The sequence below is a fragment of the Chiloscyllium plagiosum genome, unplaced genomic scaffold (assembly GCF_037043375.1).
Source record: "Chiloscyllium plagiosum isolate Xiang-an unplaced genomic scaffold, Cpla_swu_hap1 HiC_scaffold_37, whole genome shotgun sequence".
NCBI lineage: Eukaryota > Metazoa > Chordata > Chondrichthyes > Orectolobiformes > Hemiscylliidae > Chiloscyllium > Chiloscyllium plagiosum.
The window spans coordinates 37,799,161-37,822,502 of record NW_028270175.1 but is presented as its reverse complement, the minus strand read 5'-3'; the positions used below and the strand labels follow the sequence as shown (position 1 = coordinate 37,822,502).

General features: G+C 43.3%; 1 protein-coding gene across 1 annotated transcript in view; it reads left to right on the top strand.

Moving 5' to 3' along the window:
* Positions 1-23,342, top strand: part of nphp4 (nephronophthisis 4) — a 450,076-nt gene that overhangs the window by 345,131 nt on the left and 81,603 nt on the right. Inside the window, exons 16-18 of the mRNA XM_087980586.1 lie at positions 2,320-2,498; positions 3,267-3,427; positions 9,196-9,376. Of these exons, the coding sequence (XP_087836712.1) occupies positions 2,320-2,498; positions 3,267-3,427; positions 9,196-9,376 (521 nt within the window). The remainder of the gene's footprint in view (positions 1-2,319; positions 2,499-3,266; positions 3,428-9,195; positions 9,377-23,342) is intronic.

Genomic DNA, 23,342 nt, shown 5'->3' with positions numbered 1-23,342 from the left:
ACCAGAGACACGGGTTCAATTCCTGCCTCTCTGTGTGGAGTTTGCACATTTTCCCCGTGTCTGCGTGGGTTTCCTCCGGGTGCTCTGGTTTCCTCCCACAATCCAAAAATGTGCAGGTCAGGTGAATTGGCCATGCTAAATTGCCCATAGTGTTAGGTGAAGGGGTAAATATAAGGGAATGGGTCTGGGTGAGTTGCGCTCCGGCAGGTCGGTGTGGACTTGTTGGGCCAAAGGGCCTGTTTCCACACTGTAAGTTATCTAATCTAATCTAATCTCCCACCCACCAATTAAATACTCCTCTGCTACCAAACCTGACACTGAAGAGTGCAGTGCATTCTAGCCATAGGCAATGAGGACAATGGTCAATTTTTAGAGACACCTTTGTTTTCTTTAATTAAAGTGCTCAAAACTGGAAGTGGAGACTTTTTTCCCAATAAATTACATATATGGTATTGAGCCTAGATGTCTTCTCAGAGGCATAGATCCAAAGCTCAAATGACTTCTTTCATTGAGACACTAAATCCCCAACCCTGAGTTCTAATTCTAAAATATCAGGACACACAACAGAGGCAGTACGCCAGAAGATTATCTCTAAAGATGTAGCATTCCCTTAATATTTTATGAATCTACAGTTAGGAACGAAAACTGTCTCACCACTACGACGACTTGGTCAGATGCAATTTGTGTCAATAATTAACAACGCTCCCTGCGTTAAATTGACAATAATATATTCTCCTACAAAGATCTGCTTGCTTGTAATTCAGCAGTATTAAGTGAACAAATTGATCTAATAACTCAGCCCAGTAATCAACATCGAAAGCCCAAACACTTAAACGAGTCGTAAATCATCTTAAACATCAGTTTCTACATTTAAATTTTTTTCTATGCTTTATTGAACAGTATGAAAGAGATTTGTTTAAAAAAATAAGTTTAGTTATCTTGCTACTAATGAAATCTTAGACTGCAATAATCTAGCAATAAACGTATGTCAGGTTTCACTCTGCATGAAGAACTGATATACCGGCCTTAGTTCAGTGTTAGTATTTTCATCTCTGAAGTGAATTAAATTCAGCGTGCAGACTCAGCTAGTTCTCCAGTGCTCACTGAGGGTCTGCTCAACTTTCCTGAGCCAACATTAATGCTAATGTCAGTGATGTTCAAAGTTCCTTGGCACTTTGTAGCGAAGAGCTGGAGAATTTTCTCAGTGCCCTGGGAAACATTCCATCCTACACCACCAAAAGCTGAATCGTTGGTCGTTAGTTTGTATTTGTTTGCGGCATTTTGCTGTGTACAAAAGATTTTCTCTTGTGTTTCGCTATTTGTAAGTCACTGCGTTTCAAAAGCATAATCTTTATTGTAGAGTGTTTTGGGATATCCTGAATACATTAAAAGAGTGATATAAATATAATTTTATTTTCATCCTTAATTTAACATTGGAGTATTCTGCAAAAGCTGGAGGAATAGAATTAATTTTAAATACGTATCAAGTCTGTTTGTTGTGATTAGATACAAAGAACAGTTACAGCTGGAAGCTCCTGAAGTATACTGTGGACAAAAAGAAAAGCCAAAATGTAATGGCAATGACTAAACAACACCTGTTACAGGCTGAAAGGGATACCATCTCAATAGAAACCTCAGACTAGAGACTTTCATTTCCAAGTGAAGGAATTAATTGGGTCACAAAACACTAACCTTTGTTATTTCCAGCAAGGAAAAAGTTTTCCTGTGTCCTCCTAACCCTGAATTTGTTTTTCTCTGAGGCATTGTTGATGTACATTACAGCATTTTTCCCAAAAGAGTAAATGCTATAATGCATTAAAAAATAGTGAACAATTGTTGGCATACTCTTCTGTTATGTTTTGGAATATGATTTCAATATCTGAATATCTTGTGTTTTGAAAAAAGCCTTCCCTTTAACTTTCATCAGTATGTGCTCTACTTCATTGATTAACAGGTCATCTTGTTTGAAATAGAAATGAGACTCAATTGTCTGGAGATGTAAAAGTTTATTTTGATAAATGTGACTGTTATGAATGCTTCACTGATTTGTGGCATTGCCTCATGTATACATATAAGCAAAGGTGTGTCTGCATTTTAACATAATTCAGAATGCAAATTTAAAGTCAAATGAGGCTGCACTTTCTGTCAGTGCCTTTCACAACTTAACTCTCTGTAGTTTAGTTTTACATTGAACAATTAGCATCTATCCCATTGGCCATCAAAGTAAGAAATAAATGGAAGTTGACCATCTGATGTGTGCAACTGTTTGAGTAAAGGGTGCTGCCCTATCAGTAAGTCCTTGTCTTTGCTTTTATTCAGAGAACCTGAGGACAGTAGTCAACCAGGATCAATCTACTTCACCTTCCAGTTTTATCGCTTCTCACCAGTAACAACACAGCAGCTGCAACTTGTCAAGTTGCGCAACTCACAAAAGAAAACTTTGAAGTTTACACCTTTTATTCTTATACCACTAAACAAAAATGGTACTGGTAATTTAGGTGAGTATTACAAGTTAATTATAGCAGAAAAAAGGCCCTTAGTTCTAACAGCTGGATGATAGAGTTCATTCTTCACAACATCTTCCTCCTATCCTTATTCCTTTACCCCTTCTGTTCCTGTCTTCCTCATGCTCTTAATTAACTTGCTATTCACTGTATGCTATTTACTGTAACTGCTTCTAATGAGGGTTAATAACACACTCTAACCACCAGGTTAACAGGAATTAATGCTGATGCCTTGCTAACTGAATTGTTCACTACTTGCTTAATGTACTTTGTAAATTAAATTACTTTATCTAACAGAATGCACATTCAATGTTTGAAGAAAAATTATGGTTGTCACCACAACTGACCATGTAAAGTATGAACCTCAGATCAGTTATGAGTTGGGTGTTAGCTTAATTCATCTCAATAAGTTACTGTTTCTACCCCTTACCTCCTTCCATAGAGTTAATGTTATGAGTATTTCTTGAGGGTGGTGCACTTTGTTTCGATGGAGAGGTATGATGGGATTCAATTAGTTTATTTTCATGTCTGGAGCTACAAATGTCAACAAAACAGATGTATGCATTTGAAAGGTCTGTCCTTAGACTGGAAAATCAAATCTTAAAAGTAGGGAATCTTATTACGCATTGTTTCATCTTTTGAATTTTATAGGATCATTTGCAGCAGAAATTTTCACCAGGACCTTTCTAGAGTTGTTTATCCTGTATTTAAATGACATGTAGTGTATACAACTTGTCCTCACTGATTCCCATTTGTATGCAGATTCTCCAGGGCTGGAGCTGAAATTCATGGTGGAGCCGAGTTATATGAAGGAAGGAGAACAGCGACGGTTTATGCAATATCTGGCCACGCAGACATTGCAGATTGATGTCTGGGATGCAGAATCCTTACTTCTGATTGGCACAGCAACTGTGGAACTGAAGGTAAAGCCCCGTTTCTGGATGGCATCAAGACACAATGTAAATGCAAGTTGTTTTGTTGATGCACAGTTGAGTATCAGACTACATCGATGTCCTTCACTTAAAAACTCCAGACATTATTCATCCATAAAATACTGAGATATTTCAGTGAGGTGTAGGAGTAGATCATTGTTCCCCTGATCTGCCATTCTGTAAGAACTTGGCTGATCTGATTGTGACCTCTGAAATGGACAAGTTCATACATTCCTACATTTTTACCACGTCTGCCACTTTATTACCATCTCTCCTTACCAATCTATATCTATTTGAAACATTCTTCTGTCCTCTTCACAACTTAACATTTCTACCTATTTGTGTGATGAACAAATTGAGCAACCATACATTTGATCCCTTCATCCAAGTCATTGATGAAGATTGTAAATACTTGAAACCCCACCTCTGATTCCTGTAGCACTCACAGGTTACATTGTGCCAACCCAAAAATGATCTATTTATGTCTACTGTCTGCTTCCCATTAGCTAACCAACCATCTATCCATGTGAAGATGTCACCCCAATGCTCGGGACTCTTACTTTTAGCAGCAATCTTTGATGAGGCACTTTGTCAAAACCTTGTGGAAATCTAAGTGCACAACATCAGTAGGTTCCCCTTTACCCATTTTGCTTGTTACTTCCTCTGAAAATGGTCCATGTTAATGCGTCTGAGTTATGCATTGTAGTTATGCCAAGATTCAAAGAAAAAAGACTTACAAATCAATAGGCTACATCTGAACATTTCTTCAGCATGTCTGTGTTCGTACTTAAAATTTAAAATCTTCACTGAGCAAGTGAAGTGAAGGCCTGAGGCCGAAAGGAAAGAGAACTGCCAAAGTAGGAAAGAGAGGACAATGTAAATTTACTTAATGTCAAGCAATGGTTCTAAAAGCTGAGGAACAAAAAGAGACGGGGGCTCCATAGTTAGGGGGTCCATAGTTAAGGGGGTCCTGAGGAAGTGAGTTAGTAGTGATGGGAAATGATTTCAAAACATGAGGACATAAGGGGATAGGAGGGGGCAGTTAGTCCATGGAGTGTGTGAGACAGTACCGCAGACATTTTCAGCACCAGCTGTCAGTACAGGTATCAGTAGATTAGTGTATTTTAAATCTGTTGGGCAGGTTTTGTCTCCAGATGTGGCAGCTTAAAGGATCAGATTGCTGTGGAAAAACAAGGCATGTTAGGAATGATAAAGGACCAGAATCTGATCTGCTGTTCTCTCACTTACATCATTTCTTCATTTAAATTTTGTTTTTTCATTTTTTTCATCCTTCTTTAGCAAGGCTATACTCAGAACCATAGAATCTCTACAGTGTAGAAACAGGCCATTCAGCCCATTAAGTCCACATCACTCCCTCTAAAGTGCTTCTCACCCAGACCCACCCCCTACCCTTGCCCTGTAACCCTGCATTTCCCATGGTCAATCCACCTAGCCTGTACAGCTTTAGATTATTGGAGGAAACCATTGCAGACATGGGGAGAATGTGCAAACTCCGCACAGCCCAAGGCTGAATCGAACCTAGGTCCCTGGTGCTGTGAGGCAGCAATGCTAACCAATGAGCCACCATCTGCCCTATTGTCTAGCCAGTTTTAAGAAGACACCTATTGGAATGTGATTTTCCTCTCTCATTAAAAGAACCAATGATCACTCCTGACAGGAAATCCAGTGCATAGGCAGTGGCTGGGGTCCTGACTTAAGATTCTGGATTAGTGGTGCTGGAAGAGCACAGCAGTTCAGGCAGCATCCAAGGAGCTTCGAAATCGACGTTTTGGGCAAAAGCCCTTCATCCTGATGAAGGGCTTTTGCCCGAAACGTCGATTTCGAAGCTCCTTGGATGCTGCCTGAACTGCTGTGCTCTTTCAGCACCACTAATCCAGAATCTGGTTTCCAGCATCTGCAGTCATTTTTTTCTACCTCCTGACTTAAGAGTCCTTTCCTAATACTCTGCTTGTATTTTTCCATCAATAACTGCTTTTATCGCAGTACTACTGAGGGAAATGCTATGTGAAGCTTCACAGCTTTGTTTGCTGCAGATGGATCTAGCACGCCTTTTAAATGAGAGCAGCAAAAAGAGAAAAAGAACTCAAATAATGCCAAGAAGAATTCTGTTGCTAAAATGATTATATTTACATGTAGTTTGCATTCTAAAGTGTGTTTTCTGTGAAAGATGAATTTAAATCAGGCTTTTCATTATCCACTGTTATTCTTTTCAATTATTAATGCTTATAAAATACGTTTGAGCTCTATCATCAACTCACACTCGTTATAATTCACTCCTAATTGTTAAAGTATCCTTTCAGTTAAAAGCCAAATAAAACTTCTAATGTTTCACAGTGAATTGAAAGCTTATGTTTGATGATGCAGCTGACACCTTCGCTTCCACACTAAGTGGTTTAACTGGTTTCTGTTTGTCTGGATGGAGGGCTTTTTGAGGTGAACATTTTTTGTGAAATTCTAAGAGTTGGAATAATATTTGCTGTGAAGTAACACTTCACCTGACGAAGGAGCAGCCCTCTATAAGCTTGTGATTTCAAATAAACTGTTGCACTATAACCTGGTGTCATGTGATTTTGTCCACCCCGGTCTGACACCAGCGTCTCCACTTCCTTGTACTAGAAGAGACTCACTACCCAAACCCTCCCATTTATCTCTCCACCTCTGAGGCTCTCAGCCTCATTCCTGATGAAGGTCTTTTGCCCAAAATGTTGATTTTCCTGCTCCTCGGATGCTGCCTGATCTGCTGTGCTTTTCCAACACCACTCTAATCTCGACCCAAACCTAGAGCAGAGTGGAAGTTGGAGCACCGAGATTGTTTCGCAGTCATTAAGATTTGCCACTCCATTAAAAATCCAATGAAGGAAATTTGGGCAAGTGGTAATTTTTACTTGATAGTGAATTTTGTTATTACGGGGAGGCAATGGCCTAGTGATATTATTGCTGGACTGTTAATTCAGAGAGCCAGATAATATTCTGGGGGCCTGGGTTTGAATCCTGCTATGGCAGAGAGTGGAATTTGAATTCAGTAAAAAATCTGGAGTTAAGAATCTAATGATGACCATGAATCCATTGTCGATTGTTGGGAAAACCCATCACTAATGTCCTTTAGAGAAGGAAACTGTCATCCTTATTTGGTCTGGCCTACATGTGACTCCAGACACACTACAATGTAGTTGACTCTTAACTGCCCTCAGAGCAATTAGGGATGGGCAATAAATGCTGGTCCAGCCAGCAATGCCCTCATCCTGTGAATGAACAAAAAAATTCTCATAAAACTCGCCATAAAATTAGATTAGATTAGATTAGTTCTCCCCGTGTCTGCGTGGGTTTCCTCTGGGTGCTCCGGTTTCCTCCCACAGTCCAAAGATGTGCAGGTCAGGTGAATTGGCCATGCTAAATTGCCTGTAGTGTTAGGTAAGGGGTAAATGTAGGGGTATGGGTGGGTTGCGCCTCAGCGGGGCGGTGTGGACTTGTTGGGCCAAAGGGCCTGTTTCCACACTGTAAGTAATCTAAAAATCTTTGGGCTTGCTTAAACATGTATAAGTGGATTTTTAATGCAGTGGTAAATCTTGGTTACTGCTAGAAGTCGAATTCCTTCTGATTTTAATTATTATGTGAGATTTTTTAAAACTAATGTTTTTGTTTCAGTCCCTTTCCCTCTCATACTCTCTCTCTTTCTTAATCCCTTCTGTCTTTACCTTTATTTAATTGGTGCTGAATTAATTATTCTAACTTAGTCCTGCCTCATTATGAATTATGCATTGTATTTGGTTGAAGTACCATTCTGTAACTTTATTTGTTCACCCAGGTCCCAGATCAACAAACTTCAGAAGTCCTCAAAAATAAGTGTAAAAGTATAAAGAATAACGGCATCATATTGAATCACAGAGATGTGCAGCAAGAAACAGACCATTTGGTCCAACTCATCCATGCCAACCCAATCTAGTCCCAACTGCCAGCATCCGGCCGATATCCCTACAATCCCTTCCTATTCATATACCCGTTCAGGTGCCTTCTAAATGTTGCAATTGTACCAGCCTCCACCATCTCCTCTGGCAGTCCATTCCACACACACACACCACCTTCTGCGTGAAAAAGTTGCCCTTAGGTTTCTTACATCTTTCCCCTCTCACCCTAAACCTATCCCCTCTAGTTCTGGACTCCCCGACCCCAGGGAAAAGACCTTGTCTATTTATCCTATCCATGCTCCTCATGATTTTATAAACCTCTACAATGTCACCCCTCAGCCTCTGACGCTACAGGGAAAACAGCCTTAGCCTATTCAACCTCTCTCTATAGCTCAAATCCTCCAACCCTGGAAGCATCCTTGTAAATCTTTTCTGAACCCTTTCAAGTTTCACAATATTCTTCTGATAGGAAGGAGACCAGAATTGCATGCAATATTCCAAAAATGGCCAAACCAATGTCCTGTACAACTTAACATGACCTCCCAACTCCTGTGCTCAATACTCTGAACCAGAAAGGAAAGCATACCAAACATCTTCTTCACTATCCTACCTACCTGCAACTCCAATTTCATGGAGCTATGAACCTGCATTCCAAGGTCTCTTTGTTCAGCAACACTCCCTAGGACCTTACCATTAAGTGTATAAGTCCTGCTAAGATTTTCTTTCCCAAAATGCAGCACCTCGCAGTTATCTGAATTAAACTCCATCTGCCACTCCTCAGTCCATTTGCCCATCTGATCAAGATTCTGTTGTAATCTGAGGTAACCCTCTTTGCCGTCCACTACACCTCCAATTTTGGTGTCATCTGCAAACTTATTAATTATACCTGTTATGCTCACATCCAAATCATTGATATAAATGATGAAAAGTAGTGGACCCAGCACTGATCCTTGTGGCACTCCACTGGTCACAGGCCTCCAGTCTGAAAAGCAGCACTCCACCACCACTTTCTGTCTTCTATCTTTGAGCCAATTCTGTCACCAAATGGCTAGTTCTCCCTTTATTCCATGAGATCTAACCTTGCTAACCAGTCTCCCATGGGGAACCTTGTCAAATGCCTTACTGAAGTCTATAAAGCGCACGTCTACCATTCTGCCCTCGTCAATCCTCTTTGTTATTTCTTCAAGAGACTCAATCAAGTTTGTGAGATATGATTTCCCACACACAAAGCCATGTTGACAATCCCTAATCAGTCCTTGCCTTTCCAAATACATGTACGTCCTGTCCCTCAGGATTCCCTCCAACAACTTGCCCATCACCGATGTCAAGCTCACTGGTCTATAGTTCCCTGGTTTTTCCTAACCACCTTTCTTAAACAGTGACACCACGTTAGCCAACATCCAGTCTTCCGGCACCCCACCGGTGACTATCGATGATACAAATATCTCAGCAAGAGGCCCAGCAATCACTTCTCTAGCTTCCCACAGAGTTCTAGGGTCCAGGGGACTTATCCACTATTATGCATTTCAAGACTTCCAGCATTTCCTTCTCAGTAATATGGACATTTTTGAAGATGTCACCATCTATCTCTCTAGATTCTATATCTTCCTGGTGTCCTTTTCCATACTAAACACTGATGCAAAATACTCATTTAGTATCTCCCCCATCTCCTGTGGCTCCACACAAAGGCTGCCTTACTGATCTTTGAGGGGCCCTATTCTCTCCTTTAGCTATTGCCTAGCTCAAAACATGTGTGTTTGTTAGTCCTATTTTGTATGTGATTTAATGCAACATTGAACAGAATAAGCTAACGACAGCATCATATTGTTACAGTATTTGTTACGCCAAGGTCATACAGCAGTCCAGGTTTCTCACGAGCTGCCAGTCATAACCACAGAATACACCCCAGATGTACCAATGGCTTTGGCTAATATCACCAAGCATGGCACTGTCAAGCCTTATGGAATGACAACAATAACGAAGGGAAAACTACATATGCGACTGGGGAATGTTGGTGAGCAAACATATACTTCTGACATCTTCATTCCCTATGAAAAGAAAGATGATTTAATAACACAGATCTAGAAATTGTTCCTGCAAAGATTAGCGTACAGGCATTTTAAACTGCTATAATGGATTAGGAAACTTAACAAAATCATATAAAGAGCTGGATAGTCACAGACCTGACAGGACCAAGCAGAGGCTGGATTGGAATAAAGAGGCTACTCCACTCCTCCATTTCCTCCCTTGGTCATCCTCCTGAGGATGGGGGCAGGGATCATCGCTCTAATACCCTCCTGCCTCTATTAAGGATGCAACTGATGTTGTAGGAACTATGACAGCTTTATCCCAATTCATTTTGTTTTAACTTGCATGGAGGCAGCCAGAATTTAGCAGTGTCAAGTTTTAACAACTACTGCATAAGAGATATGAAAAGTAGTCTAGAGGTTAGAAGAGTCCGTTATATGATTTTTACCTGCTTTATATTCCATTATTAGCTGCTGAAGCATAAGTTGTATCTGTATTTGTGGTGGTGGGTCATGATAGTGCAGTGATTGGAACTGCGGGTGTTGTTGCGAATTTTGCAGATGACACAAGGATCGGTGGAGGGGCAGGTAGGGCTGCAGAAGGATTTGAACAAGATAACAGAGTGGGCAAGGAAGTGGAAAATGGTATTTGGGAAAGTGTGAGGTTTTGCGTTTTAGAGGTGTATATCATTTTCTAAATGGGGAAAGGTCTTGGCGAAGCACCAAAGGGATTTGGGAGTCCTCGTTCAGGATTCACTTCAGCTTAACATACAGATTCTATTGCACTTAGGAAGGCAAGTGCAATGTTAGCATTCATTTGAAGAGTGCTAGAATACAAGAGTTGAAGCTGTATAAGATTTTGGTCAGACGGCATTTGGAATATTGTGAGCAATTTTGTGCTCTGTACCTAATGAAGGATGTGCTGACTTAGGAGGGAGTCCAGAGGAGGTTCGCAGAAGTGAAGGGCTTGTCATCTGAAGTGTGGTTGAGGATTCTGGTTCTGAATTCAACGGAGTTTAGTGGGATGAGGAAAACCTCATTGAAACTTACATGATGCTGAGAGGCCTGAATAAAGTGGATGTGGAGAAGATGTTTCCATCAGAAGGATAGTTTAGGACCTGGGGACAGAGCCTCAGAGTGAAGGGACAGCCCTTTAGAAATGAGGTGAGGTGGAGTTTCTTCTTCTAGAAAGTGGTGAACCTGTGGAACTCATTGCCACAGAAGGCTGTGGAGGCCACGTCATTGTGTGTGTTTAAGACATAGATTTTTGATTGGTAAGGGCATCCAGGATTACAGGGGAAGACAGGAGAATGGGCTTGAGAAACATATGAGACATGATCAAATGTTGGAAAAGACTCAGTGGACTGAATGGCCTAATTCTGCTTCTATATCTTATGTCAATTCACCTAGAAACACTGTTTACCAGATTGTTAGTTCTGCGAACTGGAAATCTGTCAAGTAAAAGATTAACATTTTTTAGTATGGAATACCTTCAGAAAGCTTATCTGATAGATAAAAACATAGAAGACATTTCATACCATTTAAGAGTAGTCTAGAATGATAAATGTTACCTTCATCTCCCATTTTTTAAAAATTCCATTTAGACATCGGTTAACAACAGTTCTAATATCTCTTTATTTCTTAGAGAATTTTAGGGGCTCTTGGCTGCAAGTCACATGCCTAACTGTATTACTGATGCTTGACTATTTATACAGATGGTTTGAAAAGTCAGTTTTGTCTCATTGGGGATTTTCATGGGGTATTCAATGGATTCCAACTCTTACAGTTGGGCTAGAGAGTTCCTGAAGTGGAAATGGGTGGGGAGGTGAAGAAGTAAGGGTGAGTGGGTAAAGGGTGAATAGATGTTGATGAAGGTATGGGGTTAAGGTGAGTGGGACTTAAAATGGGAGTAGGTTCAATAGAATGCTAATTGCTTTGGGAGTGGCTTGAGTTGTTTAGGGAATAGAGGTGGGCTTTTGAACCTGCCTGCACTTGATTTGAATTGGCAATAAAAGGGGGAAGGAGGGGAGGGGGTTTATTAGATTATATCAGAATAGTTATTCACTTACAAAAACAAGTTTCTGGAAAAGCTCAGCAGATCTGGCAGCATCTGTGAAGAGAAATCAGCATTAACATTTCGGGTCCAGTGGTGACCCTTTCTCAGGATATCTTTGATATCGTCATCTGAATTTTTGCAGGTACAATTAATATTACTTTCCCAGTGTTCAGAACTACTGTTAATTATAATGGGAACGTAGATTCATAGAATCTTACAGCGCAGAAAAGGCCCTCTGGCCCATCAAGCCTACACTGACATAACTACCACTGAAAGTGCGCTAATCCCAATTTCCTGCACTTGTCACATATCTTGAATGTTATGATATTTGAAGTATTCATCCAAATATTTTTAAAGATTATAAGGTTTTCAGCCGCCATCCTCTTCCCAGGCAGAACATTCCAGATTTCCACCACCCACTGACTTAAAAAATAGTTTTGCCAAACTTCCTGTAAATCTCCTGCCTCTTACCCTAAAAATACACCCACTCGTGATTGATCCCTCAACAAAGGGGAACAGCTGTTCTCTATCATCCTGTCCATACTCCTCATAATCTTATACACCTCAATCATGCTCCCCCTTTGTCTTCTATGCTCTAAAGAAAATAATCCAAGCTCTCCTTATGGCTCAATTACTGCATCCCAGGCAACATCCTGGTGAACCTTCTCTGTACCCCCTCTGGTGTCGTCACATCCTTCCTGTAGTGAGATGACCAGAGCTGCGCACAGTTCTCCACTTGTGGACTGACCAACGTTCTGTACAACTTCACCATTACCTCCTTGCTCTTATACTCCATGACATAACTGATTCACATGCTGTGCTGACTTCAAGGATCTGCGAATAATTAACCCAAGATCCTTCTGTTCCTCTAAGACACCCAGTGTCCTGCCATTCATTAAATACTCCCTCATCTTATTTCTTCTTCCAAAGTGCATCACCTCACATTTATCAGAGTTAAATACAATCTGTCACTGATCTGCGCATTTGACCAACCCACCTATGAGGAGAAAGTGAGGTCTGCAGCTACTGGAGATCAGAGCTGAAAATGTGTTGCTGGTAAAGCACAGCAGGTCAGGCAGCATCCAAGGAACAGGAGAATCGATGTTTCGGGCATAAGCCCTTCATCAGGAATCCTGATGAAGGGCTTATGCCCGAAACGTCGATTCTCCTGTTCCTTGGATGCTGCCTGACCTGCTGTGCTTTACCAGCAACACATTTTCAGCACCAACCCACCTATGTCTTCCTGTAACCTACAACCATCTTCATTGCTACTAACCACTGTACCAATCTTGGTATTGTCTGCAAATTTGCTTAACAGTTCCCCTACATTATCATCTGTATCATTTACGTACATTACAGCAAGGGTCCCAGTACTGATCCTTGTGGTACACTGTTGGACACCAGCCTTCAGTCACTCAAACAGCCTTCTACTGTTAACCTTTGTGTCCTATTACTAAGCCAGTTCTGATCTATCACGCCATGTCTCCGTGAATTCCATGTGTTTTAATCTTCCCAATCAGTCTCCCATGTGGGACCTTGTCAAAAGCTTTGCTAAAATCCATATAAATCCATACATCACCTGAACTTCCCTCATTCACACACTTGATCACATTTTGAAAAATTCCAACAAATTTGTGAGGTTTGACGTCCCTCTGACAAAGCCATGTTGACTATCCCTAACTAACCCGTGGCTTTGTAAGTGGGTATTAATTCATTCCTTCAGAATTTTCTCCAGTTGTTTCCCTACCACTGATTGGTGAGACTCACTGGTCTGTAATTTCCTGGTTTATCTTTACCATTCCTCTTAAAAAGTGGAACCACATCAGCTGCCCTCCAGTCCTCTGGCATTTCCCCTGTGACCAGAGAGAAATAAAAGATTTGTGTCCGAGCCCCTGCAATTTCCTGCCTTACCTCCCACAGCAGCTTGGGCTGCAGTTATCGAGTCATAGAGATGTACAGCACAGAAACAGACCCGTCAGTCCAACCAGATATCCTAATCTCATCCCATTTGTCAGCTCTTGGCCATGTCCCTCTAAACCCTTCTTATTCATATACCCATCCAGGTGTCTCTTAAATGCTGTAATTGTACTAGCCTCCACCACTTCCTCTGGCAGCTCATTCCACACACAGACCACTCTCTGCATGAAAAAGTTGCCCCTTAGGTCCCTTTTATATCTTTCCCTTCTCACCCTAAACCTATGCCCCCTAGTTCTGGACTCCCTCACCCCCAGGAAAATACCTTGTCTATTTGTCCTATCCATGTCCCTCATGATTTCATAAACCTCAGCCTTCGACGCTCCAGGGAAAATAACCCCTGCCTATTCAGCCTTGCCCTATAGCTCAAATCCTCCAACCCTGGCAACATCCTTGTAAATTTTTTCTGAACCCTTTCCCGTTTCACAACTTCCTCCTGATAGGAGGGAGATCAGAATTGCGCACAGTATTCCGAAAATAGCCTAACCAATGTCCTGTACAGCCGCAACATGACCGCCCAACTCCTATACTCAATGCTCTGACCAATAAAGGAAAGCATACCAAATGCAGCCTTCACTATCCTGTCTACCTGATATTGTACTTTTAAGGAACTTTGAACCTGCACTCCAAGGTCTCTTTGTTGATCTGGGCCAGAGGATTTGTCTGTTTTTAAGCCCAACAGAATTACCAATACCTCCCCATTTCCGATGTCAAACTGGGCAAGGTCCTCACAGCCCCTTTTGCTGAATTCCATACGTATGTTTTTTTCCAGAGTGAAGATCAAAGATGAGTGTCTATTCAACACCCTTCCAACATCCTGTGGCTTCACACACAGGTTGTCCCTTGATCCTTATCGGGCCCTACTCTTTCCCTGGTTAACATCTTCCCTTTAATGTATTTATAAAATATCTTTGGATTCTCCCTAATCCTGTTCGCAAGTCCTTTCTCATGCTATATTTTTGCTCATTTAATTGTTTTCTTAAGTTCTCTCCTGCACTTCCTGTATTCCTCTGGGACCGTAACTGAATTGTTCCCTTTGTTCTTGCTAAAAGCCATACTTCTCCTCTTTATTCAGTCCTAAATTATCATAACACTCAAGCTCCTACATTTCCCTCTAAAGGGCACATTTTGCACATGTACTTGCCCCAGCTACTTTTTGAGTGACCCCCATTACTCTATTTAGATTTACCCACAAGGAGCTGTTCCAAGTCTAGATACTGTTTTATTCTAATAAAATCCGCCCTCCCCGCCCACCTGCTCACTGCCCCGCCCCCCCCAGCCCCAAACCAAAGCCATCTTTTGCAGGCCATCTTTTTCCTTGTCCAGAACAAATTGGAACCGTAACATGTTGCATTTGCCATTGTCTAAATGTTCTCCCACAGCCACATCAAACACTGTCTGGTTTCTTGCCCCAGACCAGGTCCAGCACTACACTGTTCCTTTTTGGGCTTTCTACATGGTGATACAAAAAAAAACTCTCCTGGGTACATTTCAAGAATTCGCCCCTCTAAACCCTTAACATTATGATTATCCTAATTAATGTTGGGGAAGTTGAAATCCCCTTAGTATAATTACCCAAGTATTACCCAAGTGTGAGCTGTCGACATATTTGCTTCTCTTTTTCCTGCTGATTCTTTAGGGCCTAAAATACACTCTCAGTAAAGTGACTGCCTCCTTAACATTCCTAAATTCTATCCATAAAGCCTTGTTTGAGGACACTTCCAAGATATCATCGCTCCTTATTGCAGTAGTTGGCTACTTAATTAATAGTGCTACATCACCACCCTTCTTACACCCTCCTCTGTCTTGTCTAAAGATCCTATACCCTGGAATGTTGAGTTCCCAGTCCAGCCCTCCCCTCAACATGTTTCTATGATGGCAACAATATCATACTTGTATGTGCCAATCCACGCTATTAGCTCACTAGTCTTACTTATTACACTCATGCCATTAAAGTAAAGACCATCCAACCTTGCCTTCCTGTGTTGAGACTCAACATAGCTGAACTCGCTGTGACTTGCTTCCTTTGCCGGAGCATGACATGTCTGTTTCATTGACATTCTGTGTCCCTCACCCTGCCAGACTAGTTTAAAATCCTTGCATCAGCATTAGTAAGATTCCTGAAGAAGGGCTCATGCCCGAAATGTCGATTCTCCTGCTCCTTGGATGCTGCCTGACCTGCTGGACTTTTCCAGCAACACATTATCAGCATTAGTGAGCCTGCCTGTCAGGATGTTGGTGCCAATGTGGTTCAGGTGTAGACTGTCCCCTTTGTCGATGTCCCACCTTGCCCAAAAATGGTCTGAGTGAACCTGGAATCTAAAACCGTCTCTCTTGTACCAACTCTTGAACCATGCATTCATCTGTGCTATTTTCCTATTTCTAAACTTGCAAGCACATGGCACCCAGAATAATCTAGAGATTACAACCATTGAGATCTGGCTTTTTAACCTGTTATCCAGCTCCCTGAATTCTTGATGCAAGATCTCATTCCTCACTTTGCCCATATCATTGGTGCCAAGATGTACCATGATCTCAAACCCATCACCCTCCCCTTTGAGGATACCCCAACCTTGGTACCAGGGAAACAACAGACCATCCTGGAGTCATGTCTTCAGCCACAGGAATGTCTGTCTGCTCCCCTGACGAAAGAACAGAAGGCCATTTAGCCTGTCCAGCCTGCCTCCCCTGCATTTAATATGATTATGGTTGATTGAACACTTCAATGACAACTGAATGCTTTTGAATGCATTATTTGCAGTAATTACATTTAATATTTTAAAGTATTTTATCAGCAGGTCCTGAGGGACAGGTGAAAGCAAATGGAGACAACAGCTTTCTTTTTCATTATTTAGTGTGAAGGCTTGAAGGCTAACCAATCATGTTAAAAATAATGACTGCTAAAAGGTTCAATGTGACTGACAAAAACAGAAAATTGGCTACTTTCTGCCAAGGGTGTGCATCTAATAAGAATTGCAGCCTCCGACTCTTCTTCCTTATTATCTAATTGACCTGCCCTTCTGCTCTACTGGTTCCACTAATTCAACAGATTCTGCTGTACTCAGGCGTGCAAGCTCTGCAGTGATTTGCTTGGTGTATACATGATTTGGATGGATTAGTGTGACTTACAGTATTCATTTCCCAGTGTGCAAACTGTGTGAGCTTTGTACTGGACAGACACTGTCCTTGGAAGAAGAACGCATGGTGCAAATTCAAACATTCAATCAACATGCATTGAAGTTGAACTGTGATTTATTTCCTCGTGTTCAAATTGCCAATGGCACTGAAGCAAATACAATAGTAATTTATTTACACAGCATTCATCAAGTCAATGTGGGTCTCACTAAAATGCTGAGGTGAAAAATGAACAGGAAGGAAAGAAAGGAGGAGAGACTGAAGACCACAGAGTTTAGCAAGCTTTTACATGGAGGAAGAGAGAACACATTGTCCCAGGAGTGGATAGATTTGCCAGAATGATAGACGGACTGATAGGATTAAGACTTGAGGACTAAATGCATACATCAGGTTTATACTCCCAAGTATCAAAGATTAGGACATGGTATAACTGAAGGGTTTAGGATGAATAAAGAAAGTGATACAGAGAATAGGAACTATTTTCTCTGGTGGAAGAATCCAGCTTAAGAGGACATACTGTTAAATTGGAGTTAGTTCATTTCGCAGTGATTTCAGGAAGTGTTGTGGAAATATAGAACACTGCCACATAATACTGTGAAAATTTCAATACCCGAGGTTGATAGGGCTTGCCAAAGGATTAGGAGAAAGTGAGGACTGCAGATGCTGGGGATCAGAGCTTAAAACTGTGTTGCTAGAAAAGCACAGCAGGTCAGGCAGCATTAAAGGAGGAGAATCGACGTTTTGGGCATAAGCCCTTCTTCAGGAATGAGGAGGGTGTGCCAAGCAGGCTAAGATAAAAGGTAGGGAGGAGGGACTTGGGGGAGGGGCGTTGGGAATGCGATAGGTGGAAGGAGGTTAAGGTGAGGGTGATAGGCTGGAGAGGAGGGTGGGGGCGGAGAAGTCAGAAAGAAGATTGCAGGTCAAGAAGGCGGTGCTAAGTCTGAGGGTTGGGACTGAGAAAAGGTGGGGGGAGGGGAAATGAGGAAGCTGGAGAAATCTGTGTTCATCCCTTCTGGTTGGAGGGTTCCGAGGCGGAAGATGAGTCACTCTTCCCCCATGGTCTGGCGATGGAGGAGGCCAAGAACCTGCATGTCCTTGGCGGAATGGGAGGGGGAATTAAAGTGTTCGGCCACGGGGCGGTTGGGTTGGTTGGTGCGGGTGTCCCAGAGGTGTTCTCTGAAACATTCCGCAAGTAGGCGGCCTGTCTCCCCAATGTATAGGAGGCCACATTGGGTGCAGCGGATGCAATAAGTGATGTGTGTGGAGGTGCAGGTGAATTTCTGATGGATATTGAAAAATCCGGAAGCGCTCGGGTGCCATTAACCACACGGCCACTGCAGCAAACACCGCCGCGAACCATGATGTCACTTCCGCCCCCACCGACCATGCAACCTCCACGATCGCCGCCCAGACAACTGCCTCCATGATCGCTAGGAAGACCATCGCCGACAGATTTGCGGCCTCCCTGGGGCCCACAGCCACCGGGAACAAAACCGTTTCTGCATTCGCCGCAGCCATTTCCGCCCCCAGAGTTGCCGTTGCAGCTATCTACTTCCGCCCCCAGTGACGTCACTCGCCTACACACTGACCACGCCGAATGTGTCTCTACGCCGCGCCGATCTCCGCCCCCGCGCCTAACCCCGCCCCTACTCCCAGGTCCTAACTCCCAGCCCTGCCGTGTTTTCACCATCCCTCCAGACCACCCCTCTCTGAGGATAAAAGATCAGTCCTCAGCAGAGGCCTCACCTTCATCCCCCTACGATCCCGGATTAACGAATTCAACACACGATGAGACATCGAACAATTCTTCCACCGCCTTCGCCTCCGTGCCTACTTCTCCTACCAGGACTCCCGCCCACCCTCTGACGACCCCTACTCCCGCCTCCAACACACCCCATCCACCTGGACATCCCGTGCTGGCCTCTTACTCGCCCTCGATCTCTTCATAGCCAACTGCCGCCGTGACATTGACCGCCTCAACTTCTCCACCCCTTTCACCCACTCCAACCTCTCATCCTCGGAACGTGCAGCCCTCCAGTCCCTCCGCTCCAACCCCAACCTCACCATCAAACCGGCAGACAAGGGAGGCGCGGTGGTAGTTTGGCGTACCGATCTTTATATTGCTGAGGCTAAACGCCGACTCGCGGACACCTCCTCGAGTGGGCGGCACGGTGGCACAGTGGTTAGCACTGCTGCCTCACAGCGTCTCAGACCCGGGTTCAATTCCTGCCTCAGGCGACTGACTGTGTGGAGTTTGCACGTTCTCCCCGTGCCTGCGTGGGTTTCCTCCGGGTGCTCCGGTTTCCTCCCACAGACCAAAGATGTGCAGGTCAGGTGAATTGGCCATGCTAAATTGCCTGTAGTGTTAGGTAAGGGGTAAATGTAGGGGTATGGGATGTTGCGCTTCGGCGGGTCCGTGTGGACTTGTTGGGCCGAAGGGCCTGTTTCCACGCTGTAATCTAATCTAAAATCTAAAATCTCCTCCTACTGCCCCCTTGACCATGACCCCACCTCCCACCACCAAACCATCATCTCCCAGACCATACATAACCTCATCACCTCAGGGGATCTCCCATCCACTGCCTCCAACCTCATAGTCCCACAACCACGTACCGCCCGTTTCTACCTCCTGCCCAAAATCCACAAACCTGACTGCCCTGGCCGACCCATTGTCTCAACCTGCTCCTCCCCCACCGAACTCAATTCTGCATCCCTCGACACTGTCCTGTCCCCCTTAGTCCAAGAACTCCCCACCTACGTTCGGGACACCACCCACGCCCTCCACCTCCTCCATGATTTTCGCCTTATCTTCACCATGGACATCCAGTCCCTATAGACCTCCATCCCCCATCACGAAGGCCTCAAAGCCCTCCGCTTCTTCCTTTCCCGCCAAACCAACCAGTACCCTTCCACTGACATCTCATTCGACTGACTGAACTGGTCCTCACTCTTAACAACTTCTCCTTTCAATCCTCCCACTTCCTCCAAACCAAAGGAGTAGCCATGGGCACCTCCATGGGGCCTAGCTAAGCCTGCCTCTTCGTTGGATATGTGGAATAGTCCATCTTCCACAGCTACTCTGGCACCACCCCCCACCTTTTCCTCCGCTACATCGATGACTGTATCGGCGCTACCTCCTGCTCCCATGAGGAGGTTGAACAGTTCATCCACTTTACCAACACTTCCACCCCGACCTCAAATTTACCTGGACCGTCTCAGACTCCTCCCTCCCCTTCCTAGACCTCTCCATCTCTATCTCGGACGACCGACTCAACAAGGACATATACTATAAACTGACTGACTCCCACAGCTACCTGGATTACACGTCTTCCCACCCTGCCCCCTGTAAAAACGCCATCCCATATTCCCAATTCCTTCACCTTCGCCGCATCTGCTCCCAGGAGGACCAGTTCCAATACCGAACAACCCAGATGGCCTCCTTCTTCAAAGACTGCAATTTCCCCTCAGACATGCTCTCCACCGCATCTCCTCCACTTCCCGCTCCTCTGCCCTTGAACCCTGCCCCTCCATTCGCCACCAGGACAGAACCCCACTGGTCCTCACCTACCACCCCACCAACCTCCATATACATCGTATCATCCTTCATCATTTCCGCTACCTCCAAATGGACCCCACCACCAAGGATATATTTCCCTCCCTACCCCTATCAGCATTCCGGAAAGATCACTCCCTCTGCGACTCCCTCATCAGATCCACACCCCCCACCAACCCAACCTCCACTCCCGGCACCTTCCCCTGCAACTGCAAAAAATGCAAAACTTGCGCCCACACCTCCCCCCTCACCTCCCTCCAAGGCCCCAAGGGATCCTTCAATATCCATCAGAAATTCACCTGCACCTCCACACACATCATTTACTGCATCCGCTGCATCCGATGTGGCCTCCTATACACTGGGGAGACAGGCCGCCTACTTGCGGAACGTTTCAGAGAACACGTCTGGGACACCCGCACCAATGAACCCAACCGCCCTGTGGCTGAACACTTTAATTCAGCCAAGGACATGCAGGTTCTTGGCCTCCTCCATCGCCAGACCATGGCAACACGACGCCTAGAGGAAGAGTGACTCATTTTCCGCCCAGGAACCCTCCAACCACAAGGGATGAACACAGATTTCTCCAGCTTCCTCATTTCCCCTCCCCCCACCTTTTCTCAGTCCCAACCCTCAGAGTCAGCACTGCCTTCTTGACCTGCAATCTTCTTCCCGACTTCTCCGCCCCCACCCCCCTCTCCGGCCTATCACCCTCACTGTAACCTCCTTCCACCTATCGCATTCCCAACGCCCCTCCCCCAAGTCCCTCCTCCCTACCTTTTATCTTAGCCTGCTTGGCACACCTTGTCAAAGGATTACAGCGTTTGAAAAATACTTTGAGATTACAAAGATGGGGAGTGGTATGAAGAAGCAGTGATGCAGAAGTGGAAGAATTAGTCTTACTGGTGGCCCACATGTGAAGTTTGAAGCTCAGCTCATGATGAAGAAGAAAGCTGAGGGTATATTGGGTTCTGAGGAAGGGTCACTGGATCCTTGTAGGCACCAGTAATATTAGAAATAGAAATCTGAACTTTTGGTTGACAGCTGCAAGGATGACATGATCAGATTTAATGCTTTAAGCCTTTTACTGTAACAAACTAACAAAGCACTATTGACTAATAAGAATTTGTTGCAGATGACCTTTTAGTTTTATCATAATCAAGAAGGACAAAGGAATGAAATGCATGGGAATACCGTGACTTGCAAGTTCCCCTCCAAGCTGCCCACTCTGATCTGGGATAATATCAAAGTCTCCCTTTCTAGTAGTACTGTGGATGTACCCCAAATGTCCATGTTTTGCTAGTAGTTCGATAAGGCAGCACATCACCACCCTCTGAAGAGCAATTAAGCATAGGAAATAAATGCTGGCCTAGCCAGTAACACTGGCTTCCCAAGAATTAATTAAAATAAAGCACTTTACAGATATACTTTACCCTATTCTTAAAACAAATCAAATCAAGTAGTCATTCAATTTTGCAAGGATCCAGTCTAAAATGGTTCTAAGCTCTTGAGGATTACTTTTGTCCTTTTTCTTTCTAAGTGTAGTCACTTTTAACCTCGAAAAAGTCTTTATGAGAAGGCTATTTCCTGGCTATTCTCACGCTAGTGCAAATCCAGCACCCTGGATTTTAATCCTCACAAAATTGCTGTTTTTTTGTCCAATCACAAGTTTCCGCTCTAGTTTCAGTGCAGTAAGTCATAGAAACTTTGAGCCTCTGGCTGATATCTTTCTCTACTCAATCCAGCTTGACTAAATTTGTGAATTTTTAGGGATATTGTAGAAGGCTTTCCCCTCTTGAAGCTCATTGCCTTGGCATTATGAGCAACGTGGGCATTATAACCAGGTAGGAATGCTGTTTGGCTATCGCTGTGTTCTCAATGTCCTTTTATCTTAGAAGTAAACAGACAATTTAAAACATAACTTTTTACAACTCAACATTTTCAACACCTATCTGGAACTTTTGAGACTTACATTCTATTCACTGTTATTACACTGGATGTTGGCATTATCTCCAAGAGAAACATTTTGCAACTTTTTTCCCAGTAAAACCATCTGGTTCCCCTTCAGTCTTCAATAATCAAACTAGCCAAGCAAACTTTGGAACAGGCCCTTCATTTGACCTTAAATTAGAGATACAGCCCCAAAACATGACATTCCCATTCACCTTATAATTGTAACATTAGCATGTCTTTGGATTGGCAACAATATGTTTGCAAGACACAGAAACATGGTTCAATTCACAACAGACTTTAAGAAACAATATTTACCTCTTTTTGTTTTTAAAGTACATTCTTTATTTGGCTGGCATTTGACTTCGATGCTGCCTGTAGTTACTCACTCTATTGAATCTTTCTGTTCAGCCTTGCATGTCAGTAATACTCACTTACAGGAGATATTAACAAGCTGGGCCCTGTGATACTGAATACCCAAAAATAAGTCAACTCCCTCAGCAAAATATTCCCATTAGTGAATGCAGCTTGGCTGGCTTCCTGGAGAATCTTTGGGTTTCAGATCATTTCAAGGTTGTCCTTTTCAAGTGAAATGGTTGTTTACGTAACTGCAAATCCCTGACAATGACGCAGTTACACTTCATTCATAATCCATTGACCTGGAACATGAGCTGCTCCTGAATTATAATTGCAATCAAATAGCAGAGCTGGTTAGGATTTACGCCTCCCAGTCTCACTTTGTTAAAGCAAGAAGATAAGGCAATGCCACCAGCTCTAGATCTAAGTTTTAATAATTCCGTAAGCTTTTAGTTGTATATTTCAATATTCAAAGTGAACAGCAGTGTTTTGTGACTTCACTTGCTTTTTGATTGTTGGCATTGCAAATCCACATAAAACACCTATAAACTTGCAATACATTGTCATATCCCTGTGTTTGGTTTTACACGGGTGAAATTAAATGTTTCCATGCCAGGAATTAGAATAAAAAGCCTTTCTAATATTCTGAGTTTACTTCTATTAGCAATTATGTCTCTGTTCAGCTTCTTCTGCAAGCAGGACACTTTCCTTGTAATAGCTAGTACTTTGACACAATCATATTTACTTATTTATTTTCTAGAAGTGACAGAGGAAGTAGTGCTTACTGATACTGTACAATGAGGCAAAATGAGCAATGATTCGTGCAGTTTTTCTAAAGCTACGTAGGAGGGAAGGGGCCACATATAACTCATCACCCCTCCAGCTAGTAGCCCATTGGGAGATTCAGTACCTCATTATTAAACTGGACCTT